The sequence below is a fragment of the Astyanax mexicanus genome, chromosome 5 (genome assembly GCF_023375975.1).
Source record: "Astyanax mexicanus isolate ESR-SI-001 chromosome 5, AstMex3_surface, whole genome shotgun sequence".
Lineage (NCBI taxonomy): Eukaryota > Metazoa > Chordata > Actinopteri > Characiformes > Acestrorhamphidae > Astyanax > Astyanax mexicanus.
In genome coordinates this window covers 15,189,156-15,212,181 of record NC_064412.1, presented here as the reverse complement: position 1 = coordinate 15,212,181, position 23,026 = coordinate 15,189,156, and the positions used below count along the sequence as shown (strand labels likewise).

Genomic DNA, 23,026 nt, shown 5'->3' with positions numbered 1-23,026 from the left:
TCAGTCTTTAAATGTGAGTATTAAACATTATTTAACTGTATCTATGTTTAACTTGAAAGGGACTTGAAGGGTCTACTTTAAATATTACTGAACACATGCAGGGCAGTGTGTCTATTTAAGGCGTACAACATTTCTATTTAAAACTCTCTTGGTCTTTCCCACTCACACTGTTTTTCACACATGCATTCACACAGTCCAGCAGAATCCCACAGAGCACTTTGATGCTACCACACATCTCTACACTGTATACACTGTACTCTTTAATGTGCGTGTGGGTGTTGGGAGGGGGTAACCAGCGGTGTGAAGCTCGTTTAAAATGTAAATCTACATGTGATGACCAATCAGATCCGAAAAAATCAGTCAGCTCACATATTCAATGTGTATAAAAATGTGTGTGTGTGTGTGTGAGAGAGAGAGAGAGAGAGAGAGAGAGGGAAGGAAGGAGTATTAGAATGAGAGCAGAGCAGACCCTGCAGGAAAAGTAATTCAAGGCTGGGCAATACATCATCTGAAAGTGCAAAAAAAAAAAAAAAAAGTGTAAATCTAACGTTTTACTTAAATATTCCTATAAAAAGAAGCCACAGAGGGAACGTTTCACAGCAGTAGAACATATTCCCCTGATGCACTCTCCTGCTAATTCAATGAGTGAGAAAAACAGTTCCTGAAAAGAGCAGTAATGAGTACAAAAACAAATATCAAAAAGCAGACTTCACAAATCAGACACACACACACAGTTCCAGCACAGGGCATCTGACTGTGTGCAGGATGAGGTAGATAATAAAGCTCTGGATAGCAGCAGGGAGAGTAAAGCAATGTGGCTGTGGAGTTGTTATGTTGGTTAAGAGGAGATATGCAGTGCTGCAGTGTGTGTGTGTGTGTGTGTGTGTGTGTGCAGTGTGGGGTTATCGTAATGAAAGCAGCCAGGTCCTCTGATGGGCTCCTCTATTCTGTTTACTTGATGTGTTCTGCTCGTGTTTACGCTGTCTCGCTTTGATCTGCCAGCCAGCCCGAATTAATACCAGAGAGACTAAAAGAAGAAGAGTGTATGCATGCGTATGACAGAGACAGGGAAGTAAAGGAAGAGTGAGCTGGGTCAGTGGGCAGGACTTTTTTCATGGAGGTAAAGTCTCTGGTATCTGAATATCAATCAAAACAGATACATTATAAGGCATCTAGAAATATAAAAAACAAACATCACTGTAGCGTCCAAGCACTTTTTTAGTATGTAGTGTCTCCACACTGTAAACCCATACGTTGTTTGAACTCAAATGATTTAAGTCTGTTTTACATAAAATTGGATATTTCTAAACAATACTCAACTATTTTGAGTGAGTTTGTACTTTTGTGGGCACATATTAACATTCAAACTGAGATCTTGAGTTAAACCAACCTATAATAACTGAGTTTAGTCTGTTGCCATTGGCAGCTTCTTTTCCATTGGCTTCTGTATTTGCATACTGGACGTGTCCAACAGTTTCTGACAGACACTCACCATCAGTGTGTAGTGATTCCCCCTGGGCTACCTTAGAAATACATCAAGTTCCCCTTAGTTGTAATAACTTGATGTTTTAATTTATGCTAACTCAAGTTTTTATTCCCCAATACTTGATTTTAAAAGGCAACCGGTTTCCTCAATTTTTTCAATTTTCAACTTATCCGGTCTTACAGTATAATAAAAATAAAAAAGTTAAAGTCAACTTCCCCTTTAGTTGTAATAACTTGATGTTCTTGAAGTTATGCTAACTTAAGTTTTTATTACCCATTAATTCACTTTTTTAAGGGAACCGGTTTCCTCCAATTTTTGAAGCAAATTCAACGTATCCAGGCTTACAGTGTATGTGGTTGCTAGGGGAGCTATTTTAGTGTGGTTGGTAGACCGTTGCTCAGGGGTTGTTGGTAGGTGATTGCCATGGTACCCCACACAATCCGAGCAACAAATTTGAAGTTGGATCAGTGTAGATTCCTTTAAAAAAAACTGCAAGGCAAGATGCAACACAGTGAACATCTTCAAAGCAAACTCTGTCTTTCCATTGAGAATTGCTCTGTTGAAATAGCACACATTGGGTGGACATTTAGAAAATGTAGGGCCACTGATTGCAGGACCTCATTAAATGTAACAATAGGCTGCAAAGATATCTGTAATGAAGAAAAAAGGTAACCCCACACCATGACACCTGCCGTGATTGTGTTTTTGATGTGTTGCATGACAACACACCGTTAATCTTGGCACTGAGCACAATTCACATTCACAGATGGATTCTTTGGTCATCTCCAGAAAATGAGCAACAATGCTCATCCACATACTGCTGCTATGTCAAGAGCTTGCTTTGAAGGCACAGAAAATATTCAATGGCCAGCCACATCGCCAGATCATGGGATGCTTTTTGACTTTTTTTGATAAGATTATTGCAGGACTATTAGAAACTATTAGAAACTTCTATAACTTCTATCTCCATGCTGAGTTGTCTGATGTGCAACACTACACAGGCATTACACTCTAAAATGTTACCCATATCAGTTCAATTCTTTTTTCCATGTATTGTTGCTGGTAACCTTTATCTTCCTACCGCATAGCACTGCACTCCGACACTTTCTTCTGAGTGCAACTGTTTTTTTGATGATGATTGTATATTGCTTTGCAAAGTGCAAAAGAAAAGAAATGGACTTTCCTCTAGAACTGTCTGGTACCTTATTGCTGCACAAAACAATACAAACACGTTTATCTCCAAGACACACCACGTGCATGCTTGTGGCTATCCACATAATGAAAAGCATCAGATGTGCTCGCCATCACCAGCCACAACCAGTGCTAAGATCAAAGATGATGGGGAAGGCAGAGATTAATTATTCATGAGCCGATCAGATCTGAGAAAAGAGAATCCCAAGCAGGTACAAGTGGAGGGGTTGGAGACACAGCAGTCACCTCCCACTGTGCACAGAGCAGGAAAAATAGGGGAAATGTTTAGTTCAATGAATCACAATTCAGAAGGTGACTCAAGTTTTAAATTTGGGAACTGATCCCAACCAGTTACATGATGTTACAGTTACTATGATGCACTGAATAAACACTAGTAAACACTGAAGGTGAAAATGAGATTTCATTAATTGGATTACGGTTCACTGTATTCTGTATCATTGAACAGAGTTTGAAGGTGAGGTTTTCTAAAGGGACTTGGAGAAGGTTGCTCAGAGTCTCCAGTGCATAATTGTTCCTAATCCATTTAACAAACTCCACACACTCTTTTACTTCATCCTTTCATTCCTGTCTTCCCCACCATTCTCATTTTTCTCCTGATATACCCGGATGGACTGTCTGTCGTCTGTCCAGTTATACACCCCTGTCATGGCTCTGTTACCATCACACAAACAAACACACACAATCACACAATCAACAATTTGACAATTTGAGAACACCTAGTTTTAGCTTTTTGAAATACAAAAACACCAAATATTAAACACTCATATTACTGAACACAATCAAATCCTGACAGCAATGCATAAGAATTTAGCAGCAAGCCTTGCCTAGAAACAGCTACTAAACTTACTAACAGTATAGATGGTTACTGCAACTGTCTAACCCTTAATTTCAGAAAAAAACAAGGAAGGAGCAGATGCCTTAATACTTTTGTCCATGAATTGTAGTCCATGAATCAGTTTATTCTGAATAACACAAATATATCTAGTTACATTCCTTATATACATCAATGATTAGTTTCAAAACTTAGACTGTGTATAGCTGGACAGAGCATCGTCTCTCAAAAGTGAAGCCACCACAGGTCGGGCGTCCCCTGCTGTTTGGTTATTTAAATGAGTAGGCTGTCTCTCCACAGTCTTTCTCCCTCCTCTAGTCTCCACTGCACAGACTCGGGTATCAGGATCGCCAACATGCGGAAGATTTTGGCTTCATTTTCATTGAGTGAATGGGAACGGCGACACGGCGTCCATTTTTTTTACAGTCTCTGTTTCAAAATATTAAGTGTGGCTTTAAGTTATTCTGTTTTTTAATTTATATAATTTTATTTCAAATTTTTCCTATTTTCTCCCCAATTTACACGGTCGATTACCCAACCCAGTCATTAGGACTCCCCCTATCACTAGTGATGCCCCAACACAACAGGAGGGTGAAGACTAGCACATGCTTCCTCCGATACAAGTGAAGTCAGCCACCGCTTCTTTTTGAGCTGCTGCTGATGCAGCATTATCGAGCAGCATCACAGCACGCTTGGAGGACAAAAAAGCAGCGACTCTGTTCCAGTACATCAGCCCACAGACACCCTGTGCTGTGGACATCACCCTAGGAGTGATGTGGGGAGAGAGCGCCATCTACCTACCCGGAGGGAGCAGGGCCAATTGTACGCTGTCAGCTTGATGGCAAAGCTGCAATAGCGGGGGTTTCGAACCGGCGACCTCCCGCTCATAGTGGCAGAGCTTTTGACCGCTGGACCACTCGGCGCCCTAATCTTTTTTTTTTATATTTCAGTTTCAGACAGGGATTAAGCCTAGTCGCCGCATTTTTAATAAAAGTTTGTCATTGAAAGGAAATTGTAGTCTATGACTAGGCTTAATCCCAGTCTGGGAAACTGGCCCATAAGGCTTATATTTGATGAATGAAACCTGAGGTAGGAAACCTCAGACAGTTACAATTTTTCATAATAACAACTGACTCAAACCTCAGTTGCTGCCTTTAACTAAATTGCTTCTCTGAATCACCTGCCATGATTGGAAGTGACCAGTCACGGGTCACTTGGCCATGTGTTAAAGTCAATGCAACTACAATGTGCATTTAATGATGAAGTGTCCAGTCATAATTAGGAAATAACAATGAAGATAAACTTTGCTAACACAAAAGTATATTTAAAGTTTTCCATAATGAATATTGAATGGAAATTAATGGAAAGGTAATTCATCACTTTAGAAGAATTTCAAAGGAAGGTAAAATGTCCCTAAACTTTTGATAAGTGATGCAGCACCACTAAAGTCTGCTATCTCATTCACTAACAGGCTATGAGTGTGTGTGTGTGTCTGAGTGCACGTCTTCTCAATGTTACTGGTATTTATCTTCAGTACGCCCCCCTGTCTATGAGCAGATGGAGAGGAGCGAGGCGATGTTTATTACAGACAGGGGAAGATTACAGGGCAGGTAGGAGGAGGAGTGATGTACCTGTGTTCAGAAGAGTAAAAGAGAAAAAAAGAGTGAGTTAGGGGTGAAGAGAAAGAGGGGGAGGACAGGGGCATGAAGAGTGATGGAGATGGAGGGAGAAGTGATGGAGGAGAGAGTGCAGTGGTGGCAGGTGGTTGTAGTGGCTGGTGGGAGGGCACTGTGCCGTTTAACCCGTCACCCTGCAGCAAAGCTGCCACCTCTCTGTGCCAACTGTGCCAGCAGACAGACAGACGTGCGTGCACACACACACACACACACACACAAATACAGGATTGCCTACAAGCCGCAGGCACCAAGAAAAACAATGCAATTCCAAAAAAATAGGTCTCAGTGTGTTACAGAATATTGTTTGAAGTCATTCTTCAAAGGTTTTTGCATTTTAAACATGAAATCATCAACAAATCATTGCGCACTTAAACTGGTGCAAAACTTGGTATGCATTTATGCCTTATGGAGATACGCAAATTATTACAAATGTGGTCAGATTAGACACAAAGTTTTGGCAGAAAATTGTGTAAAATGGCTTTTCTTGCTGCCCTATAAAGAGGTTTTACAAGATCTTGTGTTACAATATAAAATATAAAAAAAATTATAATATAATAAAATGCCATCTTGGCCATCCATCAGCCAGCCAAAGTAGTCTTCATTTGAGGTGGTATAGTGAACCTGGACTGCTATGGATTGGAATCATATCATTTTTTTTTTAGCAATGAAAGTACATTCTGTTTGGGATCTGACAATGGTCATATTTGAGTATGGAGCCTTGTTGTGACACACTGTCAGTGATTCTGCTGTGGAGCAACACACTGACCCAGCTCCTGGTGTTATGATCTAGAGAGCCATCATGTACAAGAGTTGGTCACCCCTAGTAGTAATAGGAGAGACACTAACCGCTCAGGGTTCAGTCCTGAACATCCTGAAGTTACAGATGTTGCATGTACGTTGTATCTGTTGGCTTTCACAACTGGCATTTTCAGCAGGATAATGCTCACCCATGTTGGTTAGTTTCAAAGAGTAATTTTCTGGAGTGGGCTTCCAAAAAGACTCTTAGCCCTAAGACGATTATTAGATGATCAAGCAATGGTCAATCTTTTTCCATGAGTGTCAACAATAATAATATACTGCTACGCTAATATAGCTAATACAGCTAATATAGCGTGATGGATGCAGCAGTACTGAACTTTGGTCAATCAATTCACTAAGTGCAGTACAGCGGATTACTGATTCGGATTAAATATAAAACATGACCTTGAAAGATGATCTAAAGCTTTCAGACATCTCAACCCCACTTGTAATTTACTAAAGATGTCAGTGTGTTCTAAATGTAAATGCAGTGTGTGTGTGCGCAGGGAGACACATGTGGATGGTAAAACAGACTCTCAGGTGGGCGCTTTACTGCAAACACCACACACACACACACACACACACACACACACACACACACACATCAACGGCAACCTCTTCTGGTGCAGGATGAACAGCCACCATACCTACTTCATAAATCATTCCAAAAACATCCCTGACCACATATACACCTCTACATTATTTATCTGCCTCATTCCTTCTTCACACACACACACACACACACACACACACACCCAAGCACATTCAAAGATTATACTGCACATCCCTAACACCTCCACACACACTCTGCATCCACAACACCTCCAAATACACCACACATCCACAACACCTCCGTATGAAGTCAGAGCTCCCACCTCCTACAGCAGCCACGCAACTATTGCACTGCCCTTAACAAGCAGCCCAACAGGCCAGATCAGCACTACTGACCTGTGTGTGGGGTGGTAAACACAGTGAGGAAAGGAGAGGGTGAGAGAATGAGAGCGCAGGAGAGGGAAAGGATAGAGAAGATAAAAACATGTTGCTTTTCACTCTCTTACATCATGTGGACTGGTTGATGTCTGGGGAACGGTTACATAACTGGACAGCGGCCTGCTGAGGCTCTGGGCTTAGAGTTCCTTCACGATTATCCACTCATAAACAAAATGTTCTATACTCTAATATCTATTAACATGTGTATCATTCGGTTATTATCGTGCAGAATTCAGCAAGTTTTGTAAATTATAACAAACTAAATAAACTAACATAAATTAAGCCTTTTTAATAAATAACCACATATCTACCTTTTTTTCCTTTTGGGAGGAATCAGTTATTTCCATTAATAGTGTAAGATAAGTAACTTCATGAATAAAGAAATATTAGAAATAAGAATTAGTTTTTTTTTATGTAAAAAAATATATATATTAAAAAAAAAAAAAAGATATCCTCCAAAAGGTAGAAACTGTTAACTATTTTAGTTAACACATTAACTATATGTGTGAAAAAAAAGTTGTACAAAGGTATAAACAATTGGCCCTTTTTACAACAGGGTTTGAGGCTCATGGTATAGTTCCATGTACTGAACTTTATCAAAATAAATGCACTTCCCCATTAAATGAGGCTTTAAACACACCTAAATAACTCATCAACTACTCATTTGAAGACTACAACAGTACAAGCAACTACTTACTAAATTAGTCCACTAATTAAGTAAAAAAGTAACTACTATGAACTAAAGATTCTTTTAATTTAGCAGACCTTTTCTCACCTGGGCTTCTTGTTTCCCGTCTAAGGAACTCCCAACAGCACCTAAAGGAGTGTTCCATTACTTTATCAGCTCGAGTAAAGCTGATTATATGAGCCCCCGGAGAGGAGAGAGATGGAATTAACTTAATTAAATTAATTAATTGTCAGCAACAGAAATCGAGTCATGATATATATTCCCCTGTCAAATCAGAAAAATGGCAAACAAAGCTTATTGTAATCCATAAAACAGTGAATTACGTTTAAATGCGTAGCATATGGTGTGCTGTAGGTTGTAAGTCAGCCTATTTCATCTGTAATGCGACTGCTGATATACATTATTTTACTGTGCTAGCTTGCTAGTTTCAAGCTAAAGCCTAAAAGGCTAACAACAATACACAATAAAAATGATATAGAATCACTTCAAACTAAGTAAAAGTAAATACAATCTTACATATGTTTTCTAAAAAATGTACATGTGGGGGTTAACTTCAAAAGGTTGGCGCGCAAACTGATTAGCACACTGATGCTAACATAGCTGAATAAGTTTCAATTGGAAAATTGACTCTTTCCATTCAGCTAAGTGCGGTTAGCATTGTAGCAGTCGGTGTAGCATAGTGTGTAACACCACCTTGCTCCCTAGCTGAGAAAGCTTTTCAAAGTACAATTAAAACAATCGGATACATTAATATTTGGCAACAGAAATAAATAAAGAAAGAAAGAGTGTTCAGTACCACTTATCAATTACCACTTAGCAGTTTACAACCCTTTCACAAACCAAGTGCTTTCTGGTTGAAATATACTAGCCAGACAATGTAAGCAAAGATAGTAAAGTTAGCTGAGCTAGCCTTAGCATTTATTTGTTAACCAAAAGATTGGCTGCATTTTTCTTTGTAAACTTCACTCACATGCGACCTGAGTTACACTACTGAGCTACATATATGACTAAAACAGAACTGCTAAAATAAATGTATGATTACAATTCATTGCTATCTTAACATACTAAAAAAAATAAGTATCTCTAAAACAGCAATTAGTTTACAAGAGAGAGAAAAAAGAAACCTTCAATCCTTTCAATGAAAGTCAATGTAAAAAGTTTATTTTTCAGGTAATTTTGAAGTACTTTTATTGGTTTGTTCATCAAGACATTTTGGCACACTGTATGAGATTTGAGTTTGACTGTTCAAATTATGTAGTAAACTAAAAATTGACAAAAATGGAGATACTCATTTTTCATTGGACAGGGACAAATTGGACTGCTAAAGTAAATTCAAGATACAAATTGCACTGAAGAGGAAAATGATTTGTGCATTTAGCAAATGGTTAAGCAATCAATGAGTGCAAAATGAATAAAAACCTGTGGAAGATAAAAACTTGTTGATATTTAATATTCAGTTGTCAGCTAAATATATATTATTTTGTTTTCAGTTTTGGACAAAGAGTGTCCTGGACAACAATAAGTATCTGTATTCAACCAAGATAATTTAACAATTTATTCACAGATAGACCCTGAGCTGTCTCACGCAGCAAATAACTAGCCATTTTTAGAATGAACACCATCCTTGAGACGTGCATATCCGACTTTGATTACACTCTCGACTGTGCGTTTTCCACAGACAGATGGTGATGCCCACACAAGGGAGAACCACATGCATACCAACTAAGCCAAGCTGACCTCATCTACCTCATAGACTCTTTCAACCGTCTGATCGCTCACTTAAAGTGGTCTGCTACTGCTGGAGCTGCTTGTGAAGACATATGGAACAGCACTTTATGTGGGTATGCATTATGTGGTGTTATTGCTACAGAAGCCAAGTAGTTTGTTTACCACAATGGAACCAGCATTTAAAAGCACTTATTGATATATTCATAATATCAACTGGCTGTCCTATTTTGACACTAACACTGACAATAACAATCAATCTTTTTAGAATTTTCATTAAAAAAAAGTAATAATATTTTTTTATCTGTATTATGTTATGTGGCTCAAAAAGTATTATTGGACCAGCGAAGGCCATCACTTTCCACACATTTTTTCTAATGAGACCAATGAGGCCTGTTCACATTAGCCTTTTTTATGGATCAAGGAGCATTTGTTCCATAAATTCAGCACATATGTCAAGTGTAGAAGTGTAAAGGAACCCAGAATTGGTCCAGGGTACTGATCTCTGGTCCTCCTGAAATCGATAGTCTGGGGTAGGCTTTAAGTGGACTCTATTTGCTCCTGTTGCCATGTGTAGGGTTTTCCACTTACACCTCTTTCAAAGTACTACATCAGTAAATGTCTAATTAACCCACATCTTGGTAGGACTGAAGCGGGGTTACAGTATTAAGCTCAGCTATGTGGAGAGAGTGTGGCTACTGACCCCATGGTGATAAATGCTTCTGTGTTGGGTGTTTATACTCAAGCAAAAAAATTAAAAGCAGCAAACGACCAACAGCTTTTGCAAACCAATTAAACCATTGATTGCGTGTGTAATGAAATCAGCAAAACATTAAAACTTTTTCATTCTACAGCTATCCTTAAAAACCAACTACAAAGCATTGTGGAAAAAGATGTAAATAGAAGATGAGACTAACGCCGGCGCTCAGAGGGAGCAAAATTGGCCGTGCTCCCTCCGGGTGGGTAGATGGCGCTCTCTTCCTACATCACTAAAGGGTGATGTCCACAGCACAGGGCGTCTGTGAGCTGATGTATTGGAACCAAGCCGCTGCGCTTTCCTCCAAGGGTGCTGTGATGCTACTCGGCAATGCTGCATCAGCAGCAGCTCGAAAAGAAGTGGTAGCTGACTTCACATGTATCGGAGGAGGCATGTGCTAGTCTTCACCCTCCTGGTGTGTTGGGGCATCACTAGTGATAGGGGGAGTTTTAATGAGGGTAATGGGGTAATTGGTCGTGCAAAATTGGGGAGAAAGTGGAAAAAAAATTTAATTTAAAAAAAAAAAAAAAGAAGAAGAAGATGAGACCAAAAGAGGCACGCCCTTTTGTTTTTTGTTAAACACAGCACTTTCTTATTATTTGACTCTACAGTCAAAGTACAAACCCCTGAAAGCATGAGCGAACCATACAGTTCACTATATACTCAACACATCACTCAAAAAGAGTTAAAAAAAAAAAGAGTTCAATAGCAAAAAGCAAGTAAGCATGAACTACCTTAATTAGCTTAAATCTCTTATAATTTCCACTTAAATCCTGTTAAACACCTCTTTCTCTCTCCGTCCTTTTTTTTTTAAACCCCCACTCTCTCACTCTCCTCCCTCCATCACAGACAATAAAGTCTATGTGCCATATAATGAGAAGGAGCGTGACAGAGTGTGTAAAAGGCTTGGAGTAAAAGTCAATAGCCATCTAGGTTCTGCAGGCTCTAGAAAATGGGTCTTGAGATATGGCCTGAGGGCACAATCATTCATATATTGCAGTGTTCTCCCATATAAATCCACTGGTTTATTTCACAGCCACTGGAGTCAAAACACACACAAACTGCCTGAGGATACCGAGCACTCCAGGAACATGCTGCACTTACGGTTACGTAGGCGTTGAGTTCAGGGAAGACTCTGTATGCCCCGCAGATGGGGGACAGTGGGCATCTGTTTGGGAAAGAGGAAGTCACAGCACAGGAGACCTCAGGGAAGGAGATGACCCTGAACCCAAACTTCTCATACAGACGCTGCAGCTCTTCATCGGGCTTCTCCTCATCCTCACTCAGGATACTCCCCACTGCATACCGGCAACAATCAGCCTGAGTCTGGCAGGGAAACAAAGAGGTAAAAAGAGATTAAAAGAGGGACTAAGGGTAAATGCTCTAGCAAATAAACTTTTCCACATTAGGCCGGTGTGGTTGCAGCTTTTCATTCCTGCCAAACACATTATCAGCTCATGTCATCAGTTATTTAAAGACTGACCAGCTGACCAAACAATTAGAAATAGGATGAATAGAATGAAATAGAATGAAAGCCAGCAGTCACCCCTGTTCTAGACAAACCACGTAGAGTTAAACACTGTAGCAAATTTATGTCATTTTACAGGTAAATTCTACCAGCTAAAGTATCATTTCAGTCAAACACAGAACACTGCTGTAAATACAGCACCTCCATGTGAGGGTTTCCCTATTACAGTAACTAACTGCAAATAGCAATGGTTGCTGGGATCTTATAAGTTCATCATTTATTCATAAAGAGGTACTTTTAAATTTTAAATGTATACTGATAAACTTTCTAAAGTAATGTAATATAATGTAAAGTAATGTAATATCCAATAAAACAGAACCAATACAAAAGACTTCACTATGGCTGTCTGTGGTGTCTTTGGAATTCCCTTACTAAAGTACTAATGGCATTCACAGTACAGCCAGCAAAGCTCCCAGGAATCAGTTTAACATTAAAATGCACTTTTGTTAGTCACACTTCCCTACGTTTCAGCTACTTATATTCAATGACTTTCAAAATGTACAAAAAATAAAGGACGCAGTTCAGGGAGATTCCATTACAGGCAGTCTTATGTACCCTGAGTGTTTTAAACAGGCCCTATTGCACACTGTTAAATTAATTAGGCAATTCCTGCATGAGCTCATTAGTGGAATGAGGTGTTTTAATGCAGGGGTGTTCTCAACATCTACACACACACACACACACACACACTCTCTCTTTCACAGGGCAGATGGTTCAGCAGATTGATCTCTGACCAGTGGGCTTTGCTAGGTAAAATACTCTAAGCTAATGTGAACCGATCTTACCCCATATTATATTGGTGGTGATACATGTAGACACTTTGTCTAATCTTTCTTAACATTAACATTAATGTAGTTTCTGGCTGTCCATACTAACAAAAGACAAACTGGATATAATGACCAAAAAATATAATTTGGCTGGGGATTCAAAAAAAAAAAAAATCACAAATAGGGCCTTTTTTTTTTTTTTTACATTGCATTACAAGGAACCACACCTACCATAGTATACAGCTTCTTTAAACAGTTTATAACGCACTACCACCATCACCAAAACAATAACTGGAGAATAATACGCGCTGAAAGCACCTAGTGTTTTATGAGCAAAACGCTCCAATAAATCAGGCCCTTATCCTCACATTTCATAGCAGTAAAGAACGAAAATAGACAGCATGCATTTATAACAGACTATAAGGTACTATATTACATTTTGTCTCACATAGCTATTAGATTTACTGACCTTGGAAAAAAAAAGAATGGCTGAGAGCAGCATTAAGAAACAATCAACCATCCCTGGCAGGCATGTGTAACAGCTGATGCATGCACTAGAGTGATGTTTTTCTAACACCCACTGACAAGTGCAGCATGGTAAAACATTAATGACTTTATGATGGAGGCAATGAATGTCACCGAAAGGTGTCCTCGCTAATGTTTTGCACTAAACCACACTGATTACTAATTTAAAACTATAGTTTTGGAGACTGTGTGTCCAAAAAGCTAGCAGTAGCATATATGCTATAAAATGTCAGGAATAGTGCTTTTGATAGGCCTGGTAAGCAGCACTGGCATTTCTATATTTTACTATGGGACCTTCTACTGCACACCAGGTCATCCTAAAAACTTTCAGCACCTAAAATTAGCATCATACGTCCAGAATTTCACATAATTAAACCCGTCTCTTTAAGTCTGACCTTCTCCCCGCTACTGTTTGCCACAAGAAATGAGAGTGAGAAACTCTTCAGAAGTTCCACTCAGAATCTCAATGTCAGTGGTGGAGGGACAACAAAGAATCAAACTTAAATAAAAACCAATCAGAATCTCAATTTCAGAAGTGTTTAAATAAAGAGTGAGATGATTTAGGTATCTAGTTTGCATGTACAAGGTGAGTCAAAAGTCGTAGGAAAATCTTTTGTTTCAAAAATGAAAGGGAAATTAACACATTTTAACACCTCAGCAAGTAATCGTTGAGGAGGCAAAACTTTCAGGCTACTTCCAGAACATGGCAACCACCTTGAAAACCCCTATATTTCACTTCAGAAGTAAAAGAGTGTCCTTTGACTTTTTTACTACTTATGCTTCCATTGTCTATAAGCCACGCTAGTCTTGCTGCTTCAGCACAAAATAAAAGAAGCAAACCCTAACTTCCTAAGCACAGCCTGGTAACTTCTCTAATGTGTCCTCAATACTGGCTTCCCCCTGTAGCAGCCCACATCAGATTACAGACTGTAATACTGGACTACAACACCAAAAATCCTCTGTACCTAATGGCAATGGTCAAAATCAAATCTGGTCCGCCCAAAGAGCTCTATGAGCTTCACCTACCACTTGACCCACCATACCTCAAGGCGTTTGATCTCGAGGTATGATCATCTACAGTTTTCTGACCATCTCTTACAAGAACTCTTAAGTCAGAACTAACTCTGCACTCAAACGGTGTTCAGGTAGAGGGTAGTGTTTGTATCTAGTGTTAATTAGTGTGCATGTTTTTTATCTAGATATACAGTACAGGCATTTTCTTTATTTTCATGACTTTTTACATTGTAGATTCTCACTGAAGGCATCAAACTATGAATGAACACATGGCGTTATGTACTTAAGAAAAAAAGTGATTTTTTTAAGTATTCCAGTTTCTTCAAAATAGCCACCCTTTGCTCTGATTTCTGCTTTGCACACTCTTGGCATCATTCTCTCAATGAGCTTCAAGAGGTGGCCACCTGAAATAGTTTTCCAACAGTCTTGAAGGAAGGAGTTCCCAGAGGTGTTTAGCACTTGTTGGCTCTTTTTCCTTCACTCTGTGGTCCAGCTCACCCCAAACCATCTGGATTGGGTTCAGGTCCGGTGACTGTGGGGGTCAGCTCATTTTTTGTTAAGTACATAAAACTCCACATGTGTTCATTCATAGTTTTGATGCCTTCAGTGAGAATCTATAATGTAAATAGTCATAAAAATAAAGAAAACGCATTGAATGAGATTTTGTGGCCAAACTTTTGGCCTGTACTGTATATACTGACAGTTGTATTTGGAAGCATCTAATCCTAAGGTTTCTTCTAACTTTAGTCTATTTACAATAGCCAGGTTTATTTTCTAAATAAACAGTGAAGCATCAGGATAAAGGTGTCTGCTAAAATGTCATAAATGTTAATTAGACTTGAAACAATGGGTAAAACTGTGTAAATATGATTATTTACTTCAGACAAAGAAGAACAGATGAGATATTCTCATTATTAAACCGCTGAACTGAACATTCATTATTCTTTCCTCAATTCCCTTCTTTTTACTTTCTCTACCCAATTCTCACATCTCCTACGTTCTTTCCCATTTCACCACTGCTAAGCATTTCTCTTTTCCTGCCTCTGCAGCTTGTTACCCCAGCTTTGCAGTAATGATCATATTCAGGGTTTCCGCCATCTCTCTCTCATCCCACACAGTTGTCAGCAAATAAAGTAGGAATTTCTACACTGCACTCAAGACAGCATCCTCGAGAGACCACAGGCAATTACTAGGAGCACTAAGGCCTCCACATACCATGTCCTTCACCCTGATGTGTGTTTGGATCTGAGCCTTTACCATACAGAGTAAAGCAATAAAATAAACAAAAGGAAAATGATAGGACAGTGTTCTCTTAGACCACAATACAATAAAGGCACAGTGCTATTTCTTAAATTCAAAATGCTATACGCAGCCCAAACAAAGCACAATCCATTCCTCAACAAACATAATCTCAATAGTGAAGCATGGGGGTGGCAGCATCTTGTTGCGGGAATGTTTTTCCTCAGTGGTGACTGAACTTCTCACAAAATATAGGAATAGAGATGCAGCAAGATGGTCTACTTTAGTTGAAACAACAAAAAGTAAATAGACAAATCTAGATCAGAATTCATTTGAGAATCTGCCAAAAATAATGGGTGACATGTACTCCAAAAAACTGAGCAAAAAAACGACCCCATTTACCTCAACTCATTTAGTGCAGCAGAAGATGGTTCTACTGACTAATGGGGAAAAATAAACAGTAATTGAAATAAACAAAAGAAAAAGATAGGTCAGTGTTTTCTTAGACCACAATACAATAAAGATACACTGCTTTGCAGGTGCCATTTCTTAAATTCAAAATGCTATACATGGCCCAAACAAAAATAGTGAAGCATGGGGGTGGTAGCATCTTGTCGTGGAAATGTTTTAACATCTTGCAAAATATAGGAATAGAGATGCAACAAGATGGTCTACTTCAGTTCAATAAAAAGTTGACACACAAATCTAGATCAGAATGCGTTTGAGAATCTGCTAAGAATAATGGGTGACATGTACTCCGAAAAACTGAGCAAACCTGGGAGAAACGTTCCCTATTTAACTCATTTAGTGCAGCAGAAGATGGTTCTACCAAGCACTATTTAATTAAAAATACACAGTAAAGTCAGAATGTTATGCCTACCTCTTTACTTCTATATCACTGTCCATCTAATCTTACTACATAGAACTTACCACATAGAAGCACTTTGCAGTTCTATAATTGCAGACTTATCTCCACATGACCACCACAGAGCAGCTATGACTTGGATGGTGGGTCGTTCTCAGCAATGCAATAACACCAACACAAGGTGGTTTGTTAGAATGTGTTGCACTAGTACGAATGTATTAGATACAGCAGTGCTGCTGGAGGTTTTAAACACGGTGTTCATTCACTGTCCTGTACTGTATTAGACACTCCTACCTAGCTGCTCTACGATGCAAATTTAAGATCAGAGACAGAAGCTCTGAATCTGTTGCTGCATAGTTTGTGTTAGTAATTCTATAGTTCTTTATCAATGGTTAAGACGCTGCCCACAGGCTGCTGTTGGATATCTCTGAATAGATAGAACAGCCATGCAAGCTAGTCCGGGTTATTGAAAAACAAAGAACAGAGTGATCAACTATGCAGAGAAACTGAGGTACTACCTTCTGTAATTATGGAACTACAACTTGCTTCCCTTTTATTTATACTGTTTTAAAGAAAACGCATTTCAAGTTATCATAGTTTGGAAATATATGCTGTTTTTCTCCACCTACTTTTGTCCCGACTGTGTGTACGTGGTCACAGTTATTGAGGCATTGGTCACTGCATGAGTTGCTAAAAAGCATAGATAACTGTTATATATGTGAACAAACATACAAATAAACACAATAGATGATATCACGATTACCAATAATTGAGGTAATGTCCATTTTTTGTTCAATAAGTCAATAAAGTAATTACGCTGACAGGCATACAGCTCAGTGGAGCAGAGGACATGGACAATGATTTTAGAAAAAAAGAAGGGGGTGATATTGTGACTTGACTGTTTATAAGATTTGTGAAGCTTTTAGCAGTTACTGATTGAACTATGCTTATATAAAATAAAATACAGGCCAAAAGTTTGGACACACCTTCTCATTTAATGCATTTTCTTTATTCCATGACTAATTACATTGTAGATTCTCCATGAAGGCATCAAAACTTTAAATGAACACATGTGGAGTTTTATGTACTTAACAAAAAATGACCTGGCCTCCACAGTCACCGGACCTGAACCCAATCCAGATGGTTTGGGGTGAGCTGGACCACAGAGTGAAGGCAAAGGGGCCAACAAGTGCTAAACACCTCTGGGAACACCTTCACGACTGTTGGAAAACCATTTCAGGTGACTACCTCTTGAAGCTCATTGAGAGAATGCCAAAGAGAGTGTGCAAAGCAGTAATCAGAGCAAAGGGTGGATATTTTGAAGATTTTTTTTTCCACCGTTTTTGTTAAGTGCATAACTCCACATGTTCATAGTTTTGATGACTTTAGTAAGAATCTACAATGTAAATGGTCATAAAATAAAGAAAACACATTGAAAAACTGTATCCACTAACTGGGAAGTCTTGGAATTGTCTTGCAGAATAATTGGTTTTCAATGTGTTTTGGCCCATAAGCTCTGGAGAAACCATCAGTCTGTCACACAAAGTAAGAGCTTCCACATCTCCACCAGAACGTGTCCACTGCACATGATTCACTGCTCCTTCTTCTTCCGCTGCCCACTGAAATAGCTCTTCTGAAAATGGGATTGTGCTATTTTGTGCAGCGATCCCCCTCTTTCCCCTCCCTCCGTCTCTTACACGCAGCCTAGCATGCTCATTATTTTGCCCTGATGGTGTACGGAGCTGTCTTCAAATGTACACTCGGCCCTTGGGATCCAAAGATGGCCGCTGCCACGGAGCGCGTTGTCATTTCCTTTTTCTGTTAGGCTTCCTCTCCATGTTCCCTCCAGAGGCCTGTCAGAGGCGAAAGTAATTTCAAAAGTAATTCTCCTCTCGCTGGTGTAGGAGGACTCTTGTTTGACAGATGAAGGCCTCGCTACAATAAAACGGTGGGCTTCACTGAGGTAATTCTTTATTAGCAGACACGTAACAAGGATTTACTCCCCTCATCTTCGCTTCCCCTCCCAGCATCCCTTTCCCCTGCTCTTTCCCCCAGGGCAATGACTTCTGGGAATTTGCTCGTCCTCAATATTGGCCCTGTTCTCCATCGTTTATGGCTAATGCACCGACAGGTTTCCATGTGCGTGTCAGTTTGTCCCCAGGTGTGTGCAGATGCGAGAGAAAGAGAAAGAGAGAGAGAGAGAGAGAGAGAGAGAGAGAGAGAGTTGTTTGTGGCGACGGCAGAGAAATGGCGAGGTTCTGTGTGTGTGTGTGTGTGTGTGTGTGCAGCAGCGGAGCCCCTAAGGTGCGCAGATCTGCATAATTATGGGGAAGAAATCAACGCGGCCTCAACTCGAGAAGCGACTCATGAAAATTCAACAGGCATCTGCTCTCCCGGCCCTGCCAGCCACAGCCACACTCAGATCAACAAAATGAGCAATACTGGATCATTTAGCTCCTGATAAATAATCAGAGGCAATAAATCCTTTCATTTGATCTTTAAGCTAATACATCTAGCTTCTTAACAATTAGGGTTGCTGGTTTATCCCTGTAGGTCAACTTATGTTATTTAGGGTGGTTTTTGTTTTGAGGACAACAGCAACAGTGTTTGTAAAGAACTGAAAAGCTTATAGTAGAGTTAGTTTTTGTTCTACATCTCTCTAATTAAAAAAAAAACAACAGCAGGCTACACATCAGCTACTTCAGATACACAATGTTTTGTTTTAATGGCAACAATGTAGTTTATTTGCTCACTTGCTTGCAACAACTGGTTATTGATTAAAACATTTGATTAGCTAATGAAATACTTATGTCTACAACAGTTTTGAGTTACACATTCACACCATAATAGGCTCTTGTGAGTATAAATTACAAGAACGGGAGGCCAAAAATCGACTGGAATGGAAATTGTGCAGAGTAGAGCCAACCAGCACTGACTCAGACAGACTGATAATCAGAGCTAAAATCTGGGCAAAATTCGTGTAATGTCACTCTAGCTTTAGCAAGTTAGCATGCTAGCTTAGAGGAACCTGAGCATATTAAATACATGCACAATGGAGAACCTATTTTGTTTGGTCTGGACTTTTAAACTTTTTAGTTTGGTCCGAAACCAAAGTAGCAGGTGTGAAGGGGGCTGTGAACCGACCAAAAAAGGTGGTCCGACTAAAAGAGGTGATCCTAATCAGGATCTACTGAACCATGGTCTGGTATATCTGAAGTGAGAGAGCACCCTTCTAAATGGTTCAGACTTTCAGACCAATCACAGGAAGTTGAGGTAACTCAACTTGACGTGCAGGTCCATCATGCAGCAGTATGAACACAAATGCTTTGACTGGGAGAATTAATTAATTTACTGTAACAGAAGATTTACCCTTATTTATAACCAGAAATAAATAGAATCTGAGGAGAATCTTTTACACTCATTTTGCTGCGGGGCACACATATATGCAAGGGGGTATGCAATCGGATTCGAACAGAGAGCTAAAATTCCTCACAACACCTGGCAAAGCAACTCGCCAAACTCATAACGAACATTCTACAAACTAATTAATATGAAGTTTAGAAAAACGCAACCCATGCTATTGTAGCTCAGTACATTGCAGCGTGAAACCAAATCTATATATATATATATATATATATATATATATATATATATATATATATATATATATGTACATATATACATTTATGTACATATATATACACAATGTAACAAATACACAAACTAGGGCTGCACAACATATCATTTAAGCATCGTCCTTCCGATGTGCGCATGCGCAATAGTTACATTGCCGGATGTGCAACGCCAGTTAAGGCAATTAAATCAAACATGCCATGTTGCAAAGTTTTGATTCTTGACACAAGAAGTAGATACACAGCGCTGTCTCTGTGTCTGTGTGAGTGACAGACTGCTGCTGCCTGAGAAGCACAAGGGGGAGGGGGAGCGCAAGGAGGGGACAGGAGTAAACACGAGGTAACCGCATGGCCTCCATCCACATGGTTGGGTGTCGAAATCTGTGCACCTCAGTCCAGCACAGTTTTGCACAGATATTTCCAGTTACAGCTGAATTCACACTTTAAATCTCAGAAAAATGCTTTTATTTGCCTTTTAAAAAGTCATTTAAGACGGCGCAGGTGGGAGCGGGGCTGGTGGCGTCATGGGCCCCGCATTGTTTATTATTGCGATATATATATTGTTATATGTCAATTTTTTCCAATATCGTGCAGCCCTAACACAAACCTTGGTGCAAAAATATCTAGCATGCCATGCATAGACCAACATATGTTTTCCGCCATTTTCTGTACTGTAAGTCAAAAGATTTACAGCAAAGAGGTGATCCAAATCTGGAGTTGTTAGCTAAACGTCCTGAAAACCACGCTCAATCTGGTTTGTAATCACTCTGAGCTAATGCATTCTGTGCAGGATGGTTAACCTGAGTAGAAAAGAGATACAAAACAGCTTCTAGCATGGCTCTCTCTGGGCAGATAGACTCGGAGACTGACTTTAGACTGGAACAGCTTTTAAACATCTCATTAGCTTCTGAGTGTTCTAAAAACCTGCCATTAGACTATGTCAACTTGCTTCAGTCTTAATTAGCATCAAATTACTCAATTTCTTTCATAAACAATTTTATCTAAACCTGACTGCGATGGATTTAGTTGTTCACTTGTTCGACTCTGCTGTTGTTCCAGATGATCTTATGCTCTGCTTCATTCCTAATCCCCACCGAGAGCAGCTCTTTCTCTTTCCAATTTTTATCCCTCTATGGCTGAGTACAGGCAGCTGGTGCTGAGGATATAGAGTCATGTGGAACAAACAGATAGAGCACTTGGTCTGGCTGTCTTGCTTTGATTCATTGGCCAGCTCTGTGCAGTTGGGTTTTCTCTGGCCATAGGTGTGGCTGTGTGGTTCAGTGTGAACACTGCAGGGGAATCAGTCCTTATTTTAGCTTGATAGAGCACTGCACCTTGCTAGTAGCCATCTTCTCTTAACACTGAGGAAAAAGACCTCCTGTGGAATGCTCTAGAAAACCCACGGAGTGTGTGATTTAGAGAGGAGGTCACAGCTGGGGCTCTGGGTTCTACATAACCTGGAGCTACAGCAGCAGAATTAATGCAGAAAGAATTTGATAAAGGACAGGTGAAAATGTTTCAACATTAAAAATATAATGCCTTCTCTACCTTCCACACACATTTACAGTCCCATTATTACTGCTACTGTGACTTTTAGATGATTATCTTTATTGTTAGAAAAATATATCACCACAAAAACCCTGTATCTGTATTTTTAGCATTTTTCACTGTTGGCACCATTTGTCAGGAATGAAAAAAATGTTCCAAAAGGTATTTTACTCGTCCTGTAAAATTGATATATACTGTTTTGCTTACTTTACCTATAAAATACAGGTGTACTCACAATTGACATGATGAAGAATAAGCAAAATAATTTAAAGCAGAATTTATTTAGGTATTTCTGTATACATGAATGGACTGGCTACCACAGTTCAAATGTAAAGCTAAAATGTCCTATTGGCTTTCTGCCATATTTTAACCAACATTTAACCAACCCAATCCAATGTAAGTAGATAGGGCAGAAAAAAATATATATATTTTTTTAAGTATTTTCCTTTTTTAAAGTTTTGTCCTATACATTTTGTAAGCTCCCTATATAGTACCCACAATGTTTTCTTTACAATTATGATATTTTATAGGGGTCATTAGGTGATCTTTATAAGGGTGTGAACATGCAGTTACTTCCAGACAATTAACAACATATTTTTGTACTTACAGATGCAGCATAAAGTTGATTTACGGTAACCACAAATAATCTTTCATTTCTAGTGATAGACAGTTCAGTTATTATGTGTTTTTCTAGACACTAAGAAATATGGGTTCAGATAGTCATGCAGTTCTCACCGTATGTGTCTCTACTGAGCATGCTCTGGCTCTAATTTCAGTAAAAAAAAAACAAAAAAAACAAGGCCATTTATGCCTTTTGGCTTCAAAACTTCATAAATGAGAGCAAACAGAGACAGTGTCCTCTCCTCTATACAGTCTACAGGCTCACCCCACAGTTTTTGCTTTGATTTCAACATGAAGAACATGCTGTACACATGCATTTCTGGACAAAGCCGAGAGATACAGAACTGGCACTGAAAGAACAAAGAAAGAAGCATGTGGGCCGATCCTGTGGAGTAGTTTTATAGGATTTTACACAATAAAATAAAGTTACACAATACAGTTTCTGGTGTGATGAGCCCAGAGAGGCAATGGCAGAGATGCTATTCTCCCCATTACAAGTCAGTGGAGCTTCAAATGATTTTTTTTTAGCTGTTATTTTACGGTTAAATTGCAAGATAATGTTGCCCCACGGGAGCAGACGTTAAAAGCTTTTAAGTTCTGTTCTCTTTCGGCAAAGTTGATCTGCATTCAGCTCTGGAGACCATATGTGTAGAATACAAAAGAAGTCCAGTTATAGACCATGTTTTGGTTAGAAATGGGAAATCGAGTCGACTTGATTTGTGCCCAAACAAATGCTTAAAAAGTATCATTTATTAAGATGATACATATATACATAAGCAACATGAAACTCTTTACTTATAAAAAGGAACAAAAGCAAGAGGAGAAAACCAACAAACAAAAAAAACACATCAGGACATTTTAGTATGGAAATATTTAAAGTAATGTTGTTCGAAATTGTCTGACGGAATTCACCCTATAGGCCCATAATGTGGTGAATTGTCTGACACACCAAGTGAAATTGAAACTGATTGTGTATCATCACTGAAGAACCAGGGGTTGTACGTCCAGCTGAGCAGCTCCGACCGGATTTAATGGGGCAGAAAATAGTATGCAAATATGAACAGGCAAGACCTTGAGAACAACAAGAGTGTTTTTTTATGAAGGGGTCACAAAGGGCACTGAA

At 39.2% G+C, this 23,026-nt stretch overlaps 1 protein-coding gene across 1 annotated transcript in view; it reads right to left on the bottom strand.

Annotated features, from left to right (window-relative positions):
• tex264a (testis expressed 264, ER-phagy receptor a) overlaps positions 1-23,026 on the bottom strand; it is a 116,239-nt gene that overhangs the window by 77,896 nt on the left and 15,317 nt on the right. The window contains exon 2 of the mRNA XM_007253271.3: positions 11,269-11,490. Within this exon, the coding sequence (XP_007253333.3) occupies positions 11,269-11,490 (222 nt within the window). The remainder of the gene's footprint in view (positions 1-11,268; positions 11,491-23,026) is intronic.